General features: G+C 43.3%; 1 protein-coding gene across 5 annotated transcripts in view; it reads right to left on the bottom strand.

The window, feature by feature from the left end:
• Positions 1–2,553: 2,553 nt before the first annotated feature.
• CYRIB (CYFIP related Rac1 interactor B) overlaps positions 2,554–17,925 on the bottom strand; it is a 65,738-nt gene continuing 50,366 nt past the window's right edge. For 4 of the 5 annotated variants that reach the window (XM_028736151.2, XM_028736152.2, XM_028736153.2 and 1 more), the window contains 10 exons: positions 12,128–12,210; positions 9,724–9,845; positions 8,319–8,424; positions 7,766–7,902; positions 7,017–7,094; positions 6,784–6,900; positions 6,076–6,155; positions 4,219–4,345; positions 3,718–3,788; positions 2,554–3,403 (listed from right to left, as the gene is read on the bottom strand). In XM_028736151.2, coding sequence (XP_028591984.1) covers positions 3,340–3,403; positions 3,718–3,788; positions 4,219–4,345; positions 6,076–6,155; positions 6,784–6,900; positions 7,017–7,094; positions 7,766–7,902; positions 8,319–8,424; positions 9,724–9,845; positions 12,128–12,200 — 975 coding nt within the window. In that variant the 5' untranslated portion in view covers positions 12,201–12,210 and the 3' untranslated portion in view covers positions 2,554–3,339. Of the gene's footprint in view, positions 3,404–3,689; positions 3,789–4,218; positions 4,346–6,075; positions 6,156–6,783; positions 6,901–7,016; positions 7,095–7,765; positions 7,903–8,318; positions 8,425–9,723; positions 9,846–12,127; positions 12,211–17,925 lie in introns of all 5 variants that reach the window. The other variant, XM_028736149.2, reaches the window with a different exon arrangement.

The raw sequence follows: 17,925 nt of genomic DNA, 5'->3' as shown, positions 1-17,925 counted from the left end.
ATCAGCATTGCTGGCTCGACACTGTGATAAGAAACAGTTTGTTCACGAGAGAATATCCCAAAGAGGCCGGGAGTTTCGTCCAGTGCTTTGCAGGCAGTTTTGCTTGCAGTCCTGAACTGATAACTTCAACATGTGCAGCGATATGGAAGGTACCCAGTTATCCCAAATGCAAAGGATGACAAACCAGGTGGCAGTAGAAGGAGTCTTTGTGTGCCGAGCAGCAAATTAAAATCCAGACAAACATATATAGGTCTTCTCAGAGACTGAGCTCTCCAACACGCTATTATTTTCATGACAAACGCCTGCCATTGCCACAAGCTGGCCAAACGTGCCATCAGAACCAGACAAAAATATTTTTATTTACCCAGGCATTTTAATCTCTGCGAATCTGTGCTCTTGGTGCTTTTATCTGCTGTGTTGTTATAGTTTAGTGTCTCAGGAAGCAATCCACCAGGATGAGCAGTTTAGGACGCAATGCATCTCAGGCCCACTTAGCCATTTCCTGGCTTAGCCAGCAGTCAGTCCCTAACCCTGATTCAGCCAGATAAACCATACCTTGCCTGCCACAGCCCTCAGATATTGGTGCCCACCAGTAATTGATATTCGTTTACTGCCCCGGAATATGGCACATCCATGTAGCCACCCAAAAAGTTGTCGCTAGAACCATCTTACAAAGTTGTAGTCAATGAGAAGCTGTCAATGGCTTAAGAGCCCTGCTCCCTCCAGAGACGAGATGTGGGGAGCAAGCGACCTTGACTCAGCAACAGCCCCGAATAAAAAGTGGATGGCCCCTTCTGTCTTGCAAAGATTATTGCCTTTCAAAGAGCTGCATGACTATGGGGGAATTATCTTTGGCTGAAACAATGGGTCTGAAGGAAGACAATTCTTCGTGTGGGGTAGTTGAACAGAGTTCAACTCCAGGGCAAGCCTACAAAGCACCAGTTACAAGAAGCCAGGCCCAGGATGGCTCCAGGAAGAAACACACCCTCCCGTAGCAGCGACTATCAGTTGCTGTACAAAGAGGGATGGTCCAACTATAGAGATGCAAACTTGCAAACCACCTAGGGCAGGGATGGAGAACCATGGGCTCCCTAGATGTTGCTGACGTCCACTGCCCATCACCCCCAGCCAGCATGACCAACAGTCAAGGATTATGGGAGCTGGAGTCCAATGGCATATGGGCGCCACAGGCTCCCTATGGTAGGCTGAACAGGGACATGGGTGGCGAGGTGGTCTAAACCAGGGGTCAGCAACCTAAGGCCCATGGGCTGGAAGCGGCCTGCGGAGGTCATTTGACCAGCCCACAGGCCGCCCCCTGAACCAAGCTGCCCACTCATGCGCTGGGCTAAAACCGGTGCAGCGTGGTGCAGGGACTCGCTTCCGCGGTGCCAAAAATCGCAATCCAGCCCACGGAGGGATCTCCGTGGGACCGATCCAGCCCAGGCAAGATAAATCTTGCTGACTCCTGGTCTAAACCACTGACCCTTTTGGGCTTGCCAATTGGAAGGTTGGCGGTTCAAATCCCCACGACGGAGTGAGCTCCCGTTGCTCTGTTCCAGCTCCTGCCAACGTAGCAGTTCAAAAGCATGCCAGTGCAGTAGATAAATAGGTACCACTGCAGCGGGAAGGTAAACAGTGTTTCCGCGCACTCTGGCTTCCATCACGGTGTCCTGTTGCACCAGAAGCGGTTTGGTTATGCTGGCAACATGACCTGGAAAGCTGTCTGTGGACAAACGCCAGCTCCCACAGCCTGAAAGTGAGATGAGTGCCACAACCCCATAGTCGCCTTTGACTGGACTTAACTGTCCAAGGGTCCTTCACCTTTTCCTTTTACCTTATGGTAGGCTGGCAAAATTCTAGCAGACTAAGTTTAGGAAAGCAAATACCTTTTTAAGAGAGAGGAAAAGAAAGAGAGGTGTTCAGATATTAGTTTAGGAGCTGGCCAGCTGAAGGATGGATTCTCTAACGTACTAAAGCAACCTTTGCTAACCACCCAAGGTATAAATGTTTGCAAACAGCTTTTCGAAGCTTTGCAATCGAGTGGATAGAAATCTCATTGCCATATCAAGGATGAAAACCTCGAGGCAATTTATACAGTGAAATAAGCCCAGACACGAAGGTTTATTAAAGGTGGTAATCATAGGATCATATGAGTTGGAAAGGACCCTGAGGATCATCCAGTCCAACTCCCTGAAATGAAGGAATATGCAGCTGTCCTTTGCAGGGATCGAACCTGCAACCTTGGTGTTATCAGCACCACGCTCTAAGCAGCTGAGCTATCCATAACAAAGTGCCATAGAAAGCAATTAGGAACGTCTAACGTGCTGCTTTGGTTTCAAGGGGACTTTGTTATGACTAACTTTCTCTGGAACAGAGCAGCGCTTACCTGCTTACCTGGGGGTAAGTAGCATCCAATACATCAACACTTATTTCTGAGAAAACACGCCACAGGACCCAGTTCCATGGGGGTTCACTTTTAAAGTTCAGGAACCTAGCAAAAAGCTACTGACCACAGGCCTCTCAACAACACTGGTAAAACAAATCACACTTAGAAAAATGAAAGCCGTTTTTTATTGTTGTCTCCACAGCCAATCATTTGACACGAACATGCATACGTAATTTGGCTACGCACACACCACTTTTCTTTTTAAACGTTAGTTATTAAACATACAACAGACATCCTTACAAAAATGAGTCAAAATGCAAACTTAACTTTTTAAAACAAACAGTTTTACTCATTTATTTATTTTCTTAAAAAAAACCTTTGTGTGTTGGGTACCATTTGTACAAACACAGTTAATTTAAACAAATCTGCTCTTAAGTTTCCTCATGGTTGCACATAAAAAAGCTGCAATACAAAATGAAGTCACTGAGAGTTTCTTTCTTTCTTTTTAAATAGCAGAAATAGGCAGTTTCGCCATGCACAAGAAGCAATATTAAATATTAGTTTTTCAAAAAAAGGGAAAAAAACACGTTTAAAAATATTTAGTTCAAGTCACAGAACTTTCTCCAGTCCAGAGAAATCCAAAATGCAATGCAGAATTAGCTGCCACAGAATGGCCATTCTGAAAGGCAAAATAAAAAATAAAATAAAATAAAAATCACCTCCCAGGGTTGATAAAATTTTCGATGATTTTGGCACAGAAAAGAAGTTATCAGCTTACTCAAGAACAAGAACGTGATTTTTTTTTTTAATGGAGAAGACAAGAAGAGGAGAAAAATCAAAAGCAAGACTGAACAAGATAGTAGTTGCAATCACTTTAAAAAAAGAAAAAAGATCTGTGCATCTCCGTCATTGCAGAATACTGTTTACAGCAGGGCATAATTTCCAGGTAACTGTTATTGCAACATAGATTTAATTTGCTTCGAGGTAGTCTCATCATTCAAATGTTTTGTTGTGTACCTAAAAAGGAAAAATAAAAGTGTGTGAAAACCATGCACTCTATGATTCTACGGCCTTGTACATCTCTAACAGTCTGAACCTTAAAAAAAGACTATTTTGGGAACAAGAGAGCATTCCTGGGGCAGTGCAGTTGAGGGAAGCTCTGGGCTGGGTGTTCCTGCTGAATCCCCATGTACGTAGGCATTTGAAAAATTCTAAAATGTTGTACCTGCACTCACCCTGTACCAATGGTCCTTATTTACCAGTGCTAGCCACTGTTTTCCAAGAAAGAAGAGTTGGCACTTACAGTGATTCCACGTTCAAAAGCTAGATACCTGAGAGCATTTAGAAGGCCTTCTACACTGTTTGGAGGCTGGTCTTTGAGAACCTTGATGCATCCTTTCATCTGGAAATCAATACAAAAGGGTTGGGGGGGGCAGGACACACACATTAATTCACAACAAACCGGCGCTGAATGTAACCATGGCACAACCTGCAATTTCACTTTTCAGAAAGGATCCAGCCCCTCATGTCAATACGATTAGCTCAATCAGTGGAGCGGCAATAACGTTAAAAACAACAGCCCTCGAAGGAAGCCAAGGCAGCCATAGATACACCGCCCATGATTCATATAAATAGCATTTTCACACAAGTGCAGCCTAGCTGGCATAATATGGGAACTTGCACTGAATCATCCACATCATTTTTATTGGCATGCAGAAATGCTAAAAAATACATATTTTAAAAACGAGTATCTTCTGTGTTTCCTTCTTGCCTCCACCCCACCCAGCTGGCCCACCACAAGGAAGCGTAATTCACTCAGCCCCAGAACTTACATCAATTTTTGACGTTTTAGCAAACGCGCCTACTGGATGCACGTGGTCATAGAGAATGATGACGCCCACCATCACCCTCAGACAGAACGATACCGTTTGCTCGTTGGTGAACCTGCTTCTGTATTCCCTGGGATTTTAACAAGACACAGCAGTAAACACTTGATTATCCAAAGCTGAATTCTAAATAATAATAATAATAATAATAATAATAATAATAATAATAATAATAATTTATTATTTATATCCCACCCACCTGGCTGGGTTTCCCCAGCCACTCTGGGCAGTTTCCAACAAAACACTAAAATACAATAACCTATTAAACATTAAAAGCTTCCCTAAACAGGGCTGCCTTCAGATGTTTTCTAAAAGTTTGGTAGTTATTTTTCGCTTTGACATCTGGTGGGAGGGCGTTCCACAGGGCGGGTGCCACTACCGAGAAGGCCCTTTGCCTGGTTCCCTGTAACTTGGCTTCTCGCAGCGAGGGAACCGCCAGAAGGCCCTCGGCACTGGACCTCAGTGTCCGGGCTGAACGATGGGGGTGGAGACGCTCCTTCAGGTATACTGAACCGAGGCTGTTTAGGGCTTTAAAGGTCAGCACCAACACTTTGAATTGTGCTCGGAAACGTACTGGGAGCCAGTGTAGGTCTTTCAGGACCAGTGTTATATGGTCTCGGCGGCCGCTCCCAGTCACCAGTCTAGTCGTCGCATTCTGGATTAGTTGTAGTTTCCGGGTCACCTTCAAAGGTATCCCCACATAGAGCACATTGCAGTAGTCCAAGTGAGAGATAACTAGAGCAAGTGTCTCAGCGGAATGCCATCCCCAAAAGTAACAGCCTTCTCAGGGTAAAGTTTCTTCCTTCCCAACTGCAAATCCTGAAGCCTGGTGCTGGGGTTTCGTTCCTACCTTTCTCTAACAGCGCAACACGCCTTGCTAAAACCACCTGAGATATCTGGCTGCACAATAACCATTTGTGGCAGGTTAGGGTGATCAAGCACTGGGGGTCAACCCTGGAAAAGAGGCTCAAGATGCAGGCAAAGTACGCTCCAGGTTCTTATATCTTCCTGATTTATGCATGAGATCAAACCATTTCCCAAAGCGTACAGATGCCTTCCGATACATTCCGGTGTTGAAATATTAAAAATAACTGTTCCCGCAAGAACTGGCAATCTGGCACACGTCCAGCGTAATCTGAAAAAGGCGCTACAAAACTGGAAGTGTCGAGACCTCTCAGAGAGAGCAGCCTATCTGTCATCTCCAAGGAGCACTATCAATAGCAGCCACTTCTGTGGAAGAAAGTAAAATGCACTTGGGAGACTGTTACGGAAGGAATCGCCTCTGCACAGCCCACCCTGTGGGGCACAGGCTCCTTCCCTGACCCTAACCGGACCATAACATCTGGGTCAGATGTGTTCAGCCAGGAAAATGGCATGGTTCAATTCAGGAAACTAGGCTTGGCCCCACTCCTTGCTCTGTATAATGCATGGTCTACAATGACCAAGACTCTCCACCCCCTTCCTTCTTCTATCTGCCATATTACAAAAGTTTCTTACTAGTTCAATATGACTGCAGTCCTGCACTTGGGTACATACCAGAAAGGAACTACCAAGTTCTTATCTTATTCTGCCTTAATTCTAGGTTCTGGTTTTCCTCAAATTGTTTATACCTTCGGCAAATTAACTCTGAATTTGAGACTTACTATCTATGGCTTATCGTGATCAGAGTATGAATCCTTCTTAGTGTTTGAAACTTCTCAGTAAATAACAAAGAGGCTTTGCTTAGGGAGATGCCCACGTTTGTCAAATAAATAAAATGGTGTTTTCATCGAAAGTTATGTCTGAAGTAGCCTCGGTACTTACGGGGTTTCCAGCATAACTCGGCAAACGCTGGCCATGGTGCTTAAGCAGTCTGTGGTGTTCTCTATAGGCAAATTTTTGTTCTGTAATTGGCATAAGAAACACATGGTTACTGTAATACAAGCAAGCAACCCATTTTTCCAAGTAGGACTAAGAATGTCTCCTGTTCAAAACCCTGGAGAACCACTACCTACTGGCGTAGACCAGTGTTTCTCAAACTTGCTGGACTACAACTCCCATCATCCCTGGCCGCTGGTCCTGCTAGGTAGGGATGATGGGAGTTGTAGTCCAACAACAGCTGGGGACCCAAGCTTGAGAAACACTGATCATGTTGAGAGTAATATTCTTCCCCTTGATGGAGAAGCTTCAGTGACAAGAGTTTTAGGAGCCAAGTGCAAAAGGCAGACAAGCTGTTGTGGGGTAGGGAAGGGAGCAGACTTTAGCTGCGTATTACTGAGTTGCACTGAGATGCTGCCATCTATGACGAGTCACAAGATTGATTGAATAAAATTCCAAAGCCTCTCTTCTATAACTAAGTCAATTCTACAGCCCTTAACACCTTCAATTCACACTGCTGACACGTGAAATTCAACATTAAGATGCACCAAAAGTCTGTAACACGGAGTCTTGTCAGCAGCGCAAGTTAGTTTTACGCAACAAACTTGTATTTTCCACAGTTATCCTAACAAGGAGGTCTATTCACGCACATACCTCTGAAACGAATTTTGTCGTGGCATCGCTTAAGGTTTTCAACATTGGCGTTGCTTCGGCATAAAATAAAGACATTCTGTTGGCCAATTCGTTATTTACTTCATTTTCTCCTTCTGCCTACCAAAGTATAAAATTTTTAAAAATCACAATCTTCACTGGTTTTGAATAAACAGTGTAAGTGGTACACGGGTCACAAAGAAATACCTTCTTCACTTCTACAGAAAGGTACTTACTGGAACATTATTGATCCTCATACGACTCAAGGTTCTTCTGTAGTAGCTGAAGTCATTCTGAATTGCAGGATTCGTCATCTAGAAGGGGGGGGGTGGAGAGGATGTATTGGTGACAAGTGCACATCATACCCTAATTCGTTTTGAAGGGGCCAGGGATTTCAGTTCTGTGAAGACCTGGGAAATGAGGCCAGCATCTTGAGGTCCTGTACTGAAGTGGTCTAGGGCAGGATCCTAAATATTATTTTGTCAAGGCAGAATCCTGCATAACTAGGCTATTAAATATCCAAAATACTACAGCACACATGCGATTTCATGTATGTTGCCTAATACAGTAATATGGAATAGGTAGCAGCCGAATGGGGCAAGCATTAGTTGCCGCTGTTAGCAGGACAGATAGCTCTGCCTGGGTGCTTATAGGCAAGGCCGTACTGTCCCTGCATGGAGAACCTCCAGCATTTTGTGCCAGTATGAGAAATGGGTAATTGGACTAAGATGCTCCTCTGTTCTGGTCCAGTAGCATTCTTCTTATGTCCTTAGTGATGTGACGAGCTTGAACAATCAGTAAGATCAGGGTTAACAGTCCTTGGATGCCATCCAGGAGCAAAAATGGAAAGGGATTTCCATATTTGTTTACAGCAACATCGGATCAATGGACAAACAAGCACCGCGCAATGCTGTAACACGGATCACAGCTGCTTTGTGACCGTCCAGTTTGGACAAGTGCTATGCGGGGATAATTCTGAACTTACCTTCAGCTCATCAAAACGAAGTGTGAAATGAAGGATTTCCGCAAACTGTTTGGCAAGAGCCTGCTCTCGCTCCAGGTGCTGCGTGGGAGAATATGGAGTGCTTGTCAGAGCCCCAAGAAGACCTCGTAATGCAGCTTCTGCACGCAAGAACAAGGGGGACAGTTACGTAAAACAGTGTGAATGTGTTGAACATCCTGTCGTTCTGGATGATTACAAAAGCAGGCCACAATCGAGGTGTTATAAAATCCTAGGTGCCAGTGATCTGCCCTAAAAAAAGGAGAGTCCTTCAACCTTCCTCAAAAGCAGTTTGTATCGGTGCCAAGAGACATTAGACCAGAAATTACAAACAACAAAAAAACAAACCCACCAAATTAGCAGTAAATGTCAACATTTCTGTGTAGGTAGTAAATTAGCAATACAAGTCATTAGCACTAATATCAACAAACTCTACCATGCTAAAATAGTTAACACCGTGGGATCCTGGCCTTAATTATATGGTAGATCATACAATATTATGGAGCAAATCAATCAATCAGTTACTACTGACACTTACCAAGTCTTTGAGAAAATTCATAGAATTTCTTTAGTTTGCCCACTAGAGGGACAACCGCACCCCATGCCTTCTCCTGGAGCCTCTCATCAGTGGGATGCTGTATCGCCTGGAACAATTAAACACGAGCAAGGATGTTTGCTTTATAATAATGTTTGCTTTACAGTATGGTTTTCTCTACATTTAAATCATATAAAAGCATTGGACAACCAAGCCATAAGACCACAAAACAGAGACATTGTTCTGTGTGACCATGCACAATCCCTAGAGGAGCTCGGGGAGAAAAAAAGCCTAGATGAAGCTCTCACGGTACACAAGTCTCACTCTCGTGTCAATAGCCTGCAGCTTGGAGAATGAGGATCACTTCATTGCAAAGGCAAGAGCGGGGGAAGAAGGGAAATTGCACTGCTGATTAATGAGACTCGTACTATTGTCAAATCATTCTTCCACCAACTGGCAGCTGCTCCCCAAGGTCTCAGGGCAGAGGTCTCTCCCAGACATGGTGCCTGATATCCTTTTAACATGAGATGCCAAGGGCTGAATCTGGAGCCTTCTGTATGCAGTCATCATGTTCCACTGCTGAGCAATGGTGCAGCCCAAACTACCTGCACAACTACATGTCATGCAACAATATCAGAAGAATGTCAGGCACTATCTGGGTGACGGATTCCCCCAGCAACTAAATATTACAGGTGGTTAAAAGGTAGGGGAAATGAGATACCCTGAAATAGAATTGTGGCGCCAAGGAAAGAAAATGTGGGTGTTGGTGCAACAAGTGAGAAACATTCACGCTGCATGTTTGCAATATAAATCTGATTATCCGGAAAGGGTCCAAAATGACCTCTGTTTCAGGACTGCCGAGAGGGCAGTTAAAACAAGATAGTAAAAATTACTTGCACATAGAGCATGCTATTAAAAGTTATAGAGACTCTGGCAGAAACTGAACCTTTAACTGATCTGTATTAAGGTCATATGGGACGGTGGCGCTGTGGGTTAAACCACAGAGCCTAGGACTTGCCGATCAGAAGGTCAGTGGTTCGAATCCCCGCGACGGGGTGAGCTCCCGTTGCTCGGTCCCTGCTCCTGCCCTCCTAGCAGTTCAAAAGCACGTCAAAGTGCAAGTAGATAAATAGGTACCGCTCTGGCGGGAAGGTAAACGCAATTTCTGTGCGGTGCTCTGGTTCGCCAGAAGCGGCTTAGTCATGCTGTCCACGTGACCCGGAAGCTGTATGCCGGCCCCCTCGGCCAATAAAGCAAGATGAACGCCACAACCCTAGAGTCGGTTATGACTGGACCTAATGGTCAGGGGTCCCTTTACCTTTATTAAAGTCATAATCACTAATGCAAAGTATGATACGTAGCATCACTAAATTGATTACAAAATACTCCATCCAATTATGCTTTTTACCTCTCGTATTTCATGACCGGCTCCTCTGTATGACTGCAAGTCTTCCAGGATTCCTTCTGCATCCTTTAACACTACATTTACCTGATTATAAATTTCTTTTTCTGATTCTGTAGGTTGAGCATCTAAACAACAGGACAGCATATTAAGTCATATTTGTAGTTACGCAATTTTCAAATATAAACATCTTGAATGTATTTTAATATACTCCTGAAAATCGTGTTTAAATATGTATACATGGTTTGGGTTTCTTTTTCCTATCAAAATATACTTGCAATCTGCGCGTTATGTCTAAATGCAACTGGAATGTCTAGGAACCTTGTTTGTCAAAACAGCTTTGGTCAGTTCAGCCTTTCACAATCCACATGGTAAAAGCCTTCTAGGTTAGAGAAACACATAGGTTAGGGCTGACATATCCGGGATTCGCCCACCGAAAATAAGAGTCCGGGAAGAATTTTCGAAAATTGGGGAAATGTCCGGGAAAACCCGAGTGTATGGCAACCCATGTCAGAAGTGTTGATTTCCTAAAACTTTTGTGTCCGGATTTTCAGTTTTTGAAATATGGCAACCTTAGCATAGGCTTACTAGCTTTGGGAAGAGGCGCAAATGAAGCAAGAGCTCACAGAATGTGGATATTAATACCACAGCTGTGGGCAAGTGAGGAACCTCCTTATCAGCTGTATACTGATTTTGTGTGAAAACATGAAGCACAGAATCAGTAAGCCAAGTAATCTTTTTTAATATCCAAAATCAATAAATAGGCACCTACAATTTTAATCAACCTTGTCATGCAATACACAAGAAGGGAAGCGCCACAGATCAGAGCAAATGCTTTGTGCACAGAAGGCCTGATGTTTAATCTCTGGCATCTTCCATTAAAAGGATCCCAGGCATCAGGTGATGGGAAAGACCCTTAGATGCTGGAGAGCAGCTGTCAGTCAGGGTACAGAATACTCGGCTAGATTGACCAAAGGCCTAGCTCAGCAGAAGGCAGGCTCATTGGCTCCTATGAAATAATACCAACAGGTATGCAGACTGTGTGGCATTTGTGTACAGGGCTTGAGTCCTGGGCACTGAGCTATTTATCAGTACTCCAGGTGAAAAAGAGAAGGTGCCTAGCTGGATAAAAGATGCCCACAGACCTTTGGTCAGATGTCATGAGTGGCATTTAGGAGTAGGATACAAAATTAGATACTAATACTGTTCAAATCCATGTTGGTACAGCATCTGTTCTATTAAAAATTCCTTGGGTAGTATTCAGCTACGTTTTACAAGACCCTTGGGTTAAGCTAATTTTAATTTCAGTGAGTCTACTCTTGAGTAAAAGCTAGTTGAATACCAACTCTTATTTAAGATCTGGAATTCACATGCCATTCTAGAAAATTTCTCTATTTAATAGCAAAATTATACTTGCTACCGCAAGGGAGATTTTTTTGGTGAGAAAAGCTGTTGTTGCTGTTATTGCATCCTTATAAAAAGGCCATTTCTTAGGGCACAGCCCTAACAAGATAGCTCATGCAATCATGAAATAAAATGCATATGAAATCAAATTAAGTTAGCTTCAGTAGATCTAGCTCAGAGTCCTGACTTAAGTCGGGTACCATTTAAAAACAGTTCCATCATTGAATACATGTGGCATTAGGATACCTCCTTTAAGGAAAGGCAATTCTAAACAGATCTTAATGACCATTTAAAATAAGAAATGTTGAGGCTACATGCAACTGAGTGTGAGCTAGAAACTCACAGACTGCAATCAAACGTTTGCTGCTTTGTTTAATTTCCAATGATATTCACAGGCCTTTTGCCTGAACACACAGACCCTTCAAACGCCCCCTTATAAATCATCACCGTTTCCAATTTCATCTGAACTCGGAAGTAGCTTGGGGGCAAGTCAGGGTCTTAAACAAAGTTTAAACTGTGGTTTAAGACCTTGGCTTGTTCTGAAGCTGCTAGCCATAGTTTCCCCACTCAGATGAAAGGGGAAACTGTGGTTAATTATAGACTTTCTGGCTCCCCCAGGTGTGCCACGAAGGAGCTACAGCTGAGACAAAAGGCTTGTGAATCCCTTGGCTTATTAAGATGAGATATCTTCTCATCTTCTGAACTGGGTGTTAAGATGCAAAAGGCATAAGGCAACAGGCAGATTCTTTTATGGCTTCATCAAAGGAGGCCCAGAAGCACATCTGATTTTCACAGCAGTAAATATAAATTGATATTAAACATTGTAAATTATATAAACAACTACTTAGACCCCCTTCATTCACATGCTACTTGATGCTGTGTTTACAAAGAGACAGCAACATGCACAAAAATAAAATTACATGCAAAAGTGAGTCCAACTGGTCAACTCTCTTTGGACTATAGTTAGGGCACAAGATAAAAGATACTTTTTTTTAAATGTTCTCACTTTCAAAGTCAAGGAAAAAATTTGGTCCCTGCTCAAGGTCTGTGCACGTCAAAACTTTAAGAAGGTTCCCCATGCTAAGGTACCTGTTGAGACAATGAGAAAAGACAAAGAATATTTCTTTTTAAAAAGAATAGAAGATTAACAGGGGGTAAATGCATTAACTTTCCAGGTATTCCTGTATTTTCAGTTCCTGGTATGATGTAAGCAATGGAGTATTGTTTCCAACTTCCCAACACATCCAACAGCTGAAAAGTGGGTTACCCAATAGCAGACAGAAGAACATTCATCAGAAAGCAAGAGAAACTCTCACACCATGTAGCTCCCCAATTCTACTCATAGAAGTCAGATGCCCATAATACACTGTTCTTAAATTAGAATTTCAAAATACCCAATTCTGTAGTAGATGGCTGTATTTCGCAGGCACCCTCTTCTCACACTGTTTCACTTCAGAATATCTATGGATGATAGCAAAGTTTGACAGCCTTTTCTGCTTTGTTATAATGGACTCAATTCTCCCAGTCCAAAATGGGAGTAAGAAACCTGTGGCCCTTCAGATGTTGCTGGACTCCAGTCAGCCGGCATGGCCAATGGTCAGCAATTGTGCGAGTTGTAGTTCAGAGACACCTGGAGGCTGCAGGTTCCCCATTGCTAGTCTATAAGAACATTTCAGATACTCAACAAGAACTAAAAAGCATTTTCCGTTTCTCTTCTATACTCAGTCTTCTCTTCTCTTGGTATATGCCAGAGGTCGGCAACCTAAGGCCCATGGGCCGGAAGTGGCCCATGAGGGTCACTTAACCGGCCCATGAGCCACCCTTGAACCGAGCCGCCCGTTCAGTGAGTCCCCATGCGCTGCACTAAACCGGCGCAACGCAGCGTTGTACCTCTCTTCTGCGGTTCCGCAATCGCTTCTGCGCATGCTCAGACACCGGAAATCGCTTCTGTGCAGGCGCGATTTTCAGCATCTGGGCATGTGCAGAAGCGATTTTTGGCGCCACAGACATAATTCCCGGCGTCGCACTGCGCCGGCCCATGGAGGATCTCCACGGGAGTGATCAAGCCCATGCCCAGTAAGCCTTGCAGACCCCTGGTATATGCAGCTACCTGTTCTGCTTCCCTAGAACTCCCTCCCCCCCAAGAAAAAATTGTGCTGGGTAGGGAAAGGTGGGTCACGTCTATTGTTATTTGATTGTTTGCGCTTTTATTATAGCCAATAAAATGTTTCTTGAGGGCAATGGTCGGTACTCCTAATGTAGCTGAGTGGTTTGAAACGCAGAGGCAGAATGCAAACCAATGAACACAAAGTAACTGCCACACAGACATATGAACTCGACGGCACAACAATATACCAAGAGTAGAATTGCAAAAGTTCCGGTCATTCATGGCAGCACAAAACCCAGGCCTAGTTCTCACTGAGGGAGGAAAGACATATCTAGATTGCACTCTTCACAATGCAAGTCGAGCTCCACGTGACCAAACTCTTCTTTTGACAAAGGATTCCTTCCATGTAGGAAACTAAACACTAGGGCTTTATTCATATTTCCTGAGACATATGGGATAAAACATAGTTTTCTGCTGTATCTAGTCTGGACACTTCGCTACAAAAATTGCTCTGCTTCAACCACGCAACGGTCGGCGGCCATTTTTGTGCAAGCATGTTATTACGTTTTGAAAAGGGCTACAGGTCCATTAAGATGGATGGCACCGCAGAAATGCCTCGTTTTAGATCTAAGAATCTCAAGTGCTGACAGTTTAACAAGATGTCAAGTCTGTGCTCCAAGGTATCACGTTGAAAAGAAAGATATTCTTGGAAAGCCAGCACAGTGTGGCTTGAACGGTGCATGAAATCGTCTGTTCAAAAAGCAATTACTGGTGTGTGAAGGATAAAGTACTTGGCCCTCAATAAAACTGGCAAGGCTGTAAGCTTGGATGTTTTTACAGCAGAAGTTTGTATTTCAGAAGGCCCTGCAATACAAAGACTGCCATACCATACCGAGATAGATTTATTCCCCAAATACACCACAGCATCACCAATTTTTCCCTTCCACCAATTCAACAGAGTCCGCACCTGAATTGTCTGTGAGGGAAAAGGAGTTATTGGTTTGTTCTCGTCTTCATTTTGCTTTTAGGACGCATTTTGTGCTTTTGTCCTGTATTTTTATGCTGTGAATCGTCCTGAGTTCTTCAGATGAAGGGTGGCATACAAATTTAATAAATAAAATAATCTGGCTATGTCAATTTAATTCATTTTTGTATCCAGCTATAAGAATTACGCTTTCTAAGCCCGCTTCCCATGAGTTCTCATGGGAAGCAAAATTAAAGTTCAGCTGATATCTGTTAGATGTGATGCAGTCTACCTAAGAATACTGCTTTATTTGAAGTGGGGGAAGGGAAAGCAGGGAAGAGCCTCACTAACATAATATACCAGTCACTTCATCTCCTGCCAGCAAATGCTCTTGAATAACATCCAATGGGGTCATCTTCCTTGCAGAATGAATTTCCAGATTTCGGGGAGGAGGGACAGGCATGGTGGGCTGCAAAAGCAGGACAGGAAGGGGATGTGTTGTTGTGTCTGGTGGCTTCTTAGAGTTTAAAAAGCTATTCAGTGTACCTGTCATATTTAATTTAAAAAACCAGCAATTCTTGCTATGTGACTCGAGATTCTATTGTTTTATGATCGTTTCTGTCATTATTGCTGCTAGTACCACACCAGATGATGGTGTGCAATGGCAGTAGCACCGTCTTGGAATCTAGCGGGTCCCAGGTCGGTTCAGCCAGGAGAGGCAGGAGAAGGGGGCTTGGATTGCTCTGCTTATCAAGTCAATTTGTTCTGGCCATAAGACATACATACACACAAAGCAAGCAACCGCGGGAACCAAACAGTGCACTGGTACAAATAATTGCAATGAACTGTATCATCCTTTTTTGATGCCACTTGAGAAATCAATTAGAATGAACAGAGACATCTTTTCATATCTCATCAAGTTGAACAGTCCTTTGCTGGTGTTCAGTAACAGAGGGGGGAAATATGTGAATGCCACATATTAAAGAATAGTTTCTAAGGATTGTAAATAATTCCTGTTTGTAAAAAATCAAAAAAAGGCTTGCTTATTCCCCGCCCCTCTTAAGCTCAAAACACATGTATCTACTTAACTTTAATCCTTAGCTTTTGTCTATTTCTTTGGGCTCACTTTCAATATCTGATGCTATTCTATAGAGGAACTGCAGCCCGTTTAACGCCTGCAGCCGTGTGAAGCCACACCACTAGTCAGAGCAGATTATTACACCGAGGATCCCTTCCAGGGCCTAAAAATAATGCATCAAATTTAAATGCTTTTTGCCAGCTTCGGTTTCTAGTGGTTGTGTCCTAAAGACTCTTGACTGCCCTTGCTTAGCGTCTCCTAATCCCTCCCAGCGGTTTCTATGGTATCAGCAAACAGCTCTCTCAGGCCCTGTGGAACCAGGTTGTGGGAATCACGGAGAAAGGCTGCTTCCAACTTGACCTACTTTCGCAGAATAAGACATACGGGATGCCACATCTGATTACAATGACTCTGCCCATTACAGCCTTATGGGGTTGTCTGATGCAGAGTGCCATGTCAAATTCAGACAGGCGGAAAGCCCAGACATATTTTCAAAACAACACTGGCACGCATGGCCTCCATTCTGAAAACATCCCAGGCACATTTCAGCTTGGGCTCCGTCGAGATAAAACGAAAGAGAATTACGGGATGTAATAGAAATTCCCAAGAACCAGAGATGACTCCCCTCAGGGGTAAGAGTAGGTTAATAACTATTTTGTTCCCAACTGGTGAACAAGACTCGCGGCTCAGTGAGTGGTAACCTCGCTCCCTCGTTTTCAATATTTATGGAGGAACAAGCAGAGATACAGAATTCCTCACCGCCAAGAACTGACGAGGTTTTTTAGGGGGGGGGTGCTTTTTCGCTTGGAAAAAAACAATGCAGAAGATCAAAGTCAATAAAAGAACATCCCGATAAATCAGACCGGAAAAGATAGCATGATTTTAGAGCTAATTCTCTAACCACAGAAGGAGGCATGACTTCTACAATGTGCCTTTTTCCTATTAATTCTCAAAGGAGCAGAGTTTCAAGAGACTTAAGCTAAAGAGTGAATCCAATGCTATGAAAGCAGATTTCCCCTTTCTCTCCTTCCACATCAGCCCCCCGGTATTTGTCTGAGGGTACCCCAACCTCCAGCGCAGAGTTTGGAGGCTCATGGGGGTTGCAAGGTGGGGAGAGGGAGGTGAACTCCCACTGGGCCAGCAGATGTCTGTTTGGAGATAATCCTGTTAAAACTTGTACAGAATAAACCAGAATCACACAGAAATTCTCCCCTCCCTGCAAAAAAAGCAACTAAGGCCCTGATCCAGTTCTCATCATGAGAGAGTTATGGACCCAACCATTTGCACCTAACGCTGTGTTTTAAGAAAAGTAGTTTGAGGGTGTTCGTTAAACTGATGTGCTTTGGTTGCAAGGAGCTTTTAAAGTTATTTTTAGTCATTTGTCATGTTTTTTATTGCCACTTGTATTAGCTGTTTTGAGTATTTTTTTTAAAAGCGGAATAAAACTGTTCGGCCGTAGGTAACACACCACTATTGTGGTTTCCTCTTCCTTTCAGTCGGTAGAGAATGAGACTCTTAATCTCAGAGCTACGGGTTTGAGTACCAATGGACAAAAGATTCCTGCATTCCAGGGGCTGGACTAGATGACCATTGTGCCCCTTCCAACTATAATTCTATGATATTACAATCCGTGAAAATGGACTAAGGCTCTGTTCTAACAATACACAAGCTCCAGAGTTCTGTAGCTTTCAAGCTACACAGCTCTGTCAAGTTAGAATGGTGATATATAACTTCCAACATACGACAATTATCACTCAGTTTTTCCAGTTCTAAATAATTAACTGATTAGTATTTACTCCTACTGGAAACAACATGGCAGTGACTGCATGCAAACTTAATGTGTGCAAACCTGCTTGACTTGCATAATGCATTCCTTAAAATATGCATATTTTTAGCACAAAATTCCAAGGCGCTGGCTGCATGACATTGAAAGGTCCAGGAACATTAGACAAGCAAGTCAATCTGAATACTGAAATAAAAAGGACTGATTGCCGGGCATCTAAGGGGAACAGGATTTGGTAACATCCTCTCTTAGCATGTCACAACTCTGAGCTGCAGGCTAAGAAGAGATTCTTAACACAGATAAGATTAGTCAAGTAAAATGGCCCTGAGCAGCCCCCTGGTTCTCTTTATATATCCAAGCATGCTACTTATGAAAGCAATGCACAGAAAGCAGTCTTGCAAAGTGAGCTACTAGTGCTCTCCTTTTCCAGCAAGAGATCCGGATTAAAAAAAATCATTTGGAGAGGATGAAGCTGAATCTAATAGCAAAGAGAATATAAAAACTCACAATTATTTCCAAACGCACTAAAACATCATCTCCAGGCCAAACTGGATGTGATAGGGCAAGCCATGTGGATTTTTATACAATGCCTGCTCCACGCCTATACAAAAAGGGGGAGGGTGTACTCTTTACATAAAATGGAGGGCACAAGGGAGGGGAGGGAAATAAACTTTTAAGTCATTTTTTGCCTCCTCAACTCAGTACTGGAAATGGGCTGGAGAAAATGAGCTTAAAAAGCAGCAGAGTGCAATAAGAGATGGCAATGGAGGTTTGTTCTCGCGCCCAATGCTGCTTTTCAGATAAAGAAAACAGATTGAAACACACACAGAGAGACAATTTTAAAAAAAATTAAAACGGAGATGTTGTATGGC

Source organism: Podarcis muralis, chromosome 8 (genome assembly GCF_964188315.1).
Source record: "Podarcis muralis chromosome 8, rPodMur119.hap1.1, whole genome shotgun sequence".
Lineage (NCBI taxonomy): Eukaryota > Metazoa > Chordata > Lepidosauria > Squamata > Lacertidae > Podarcis > Podarcis muralis.
Note: the sequence above shows the minus strand (reverse complement) of the source record. Positions and strands in the feature narration are given on the sequence as shown.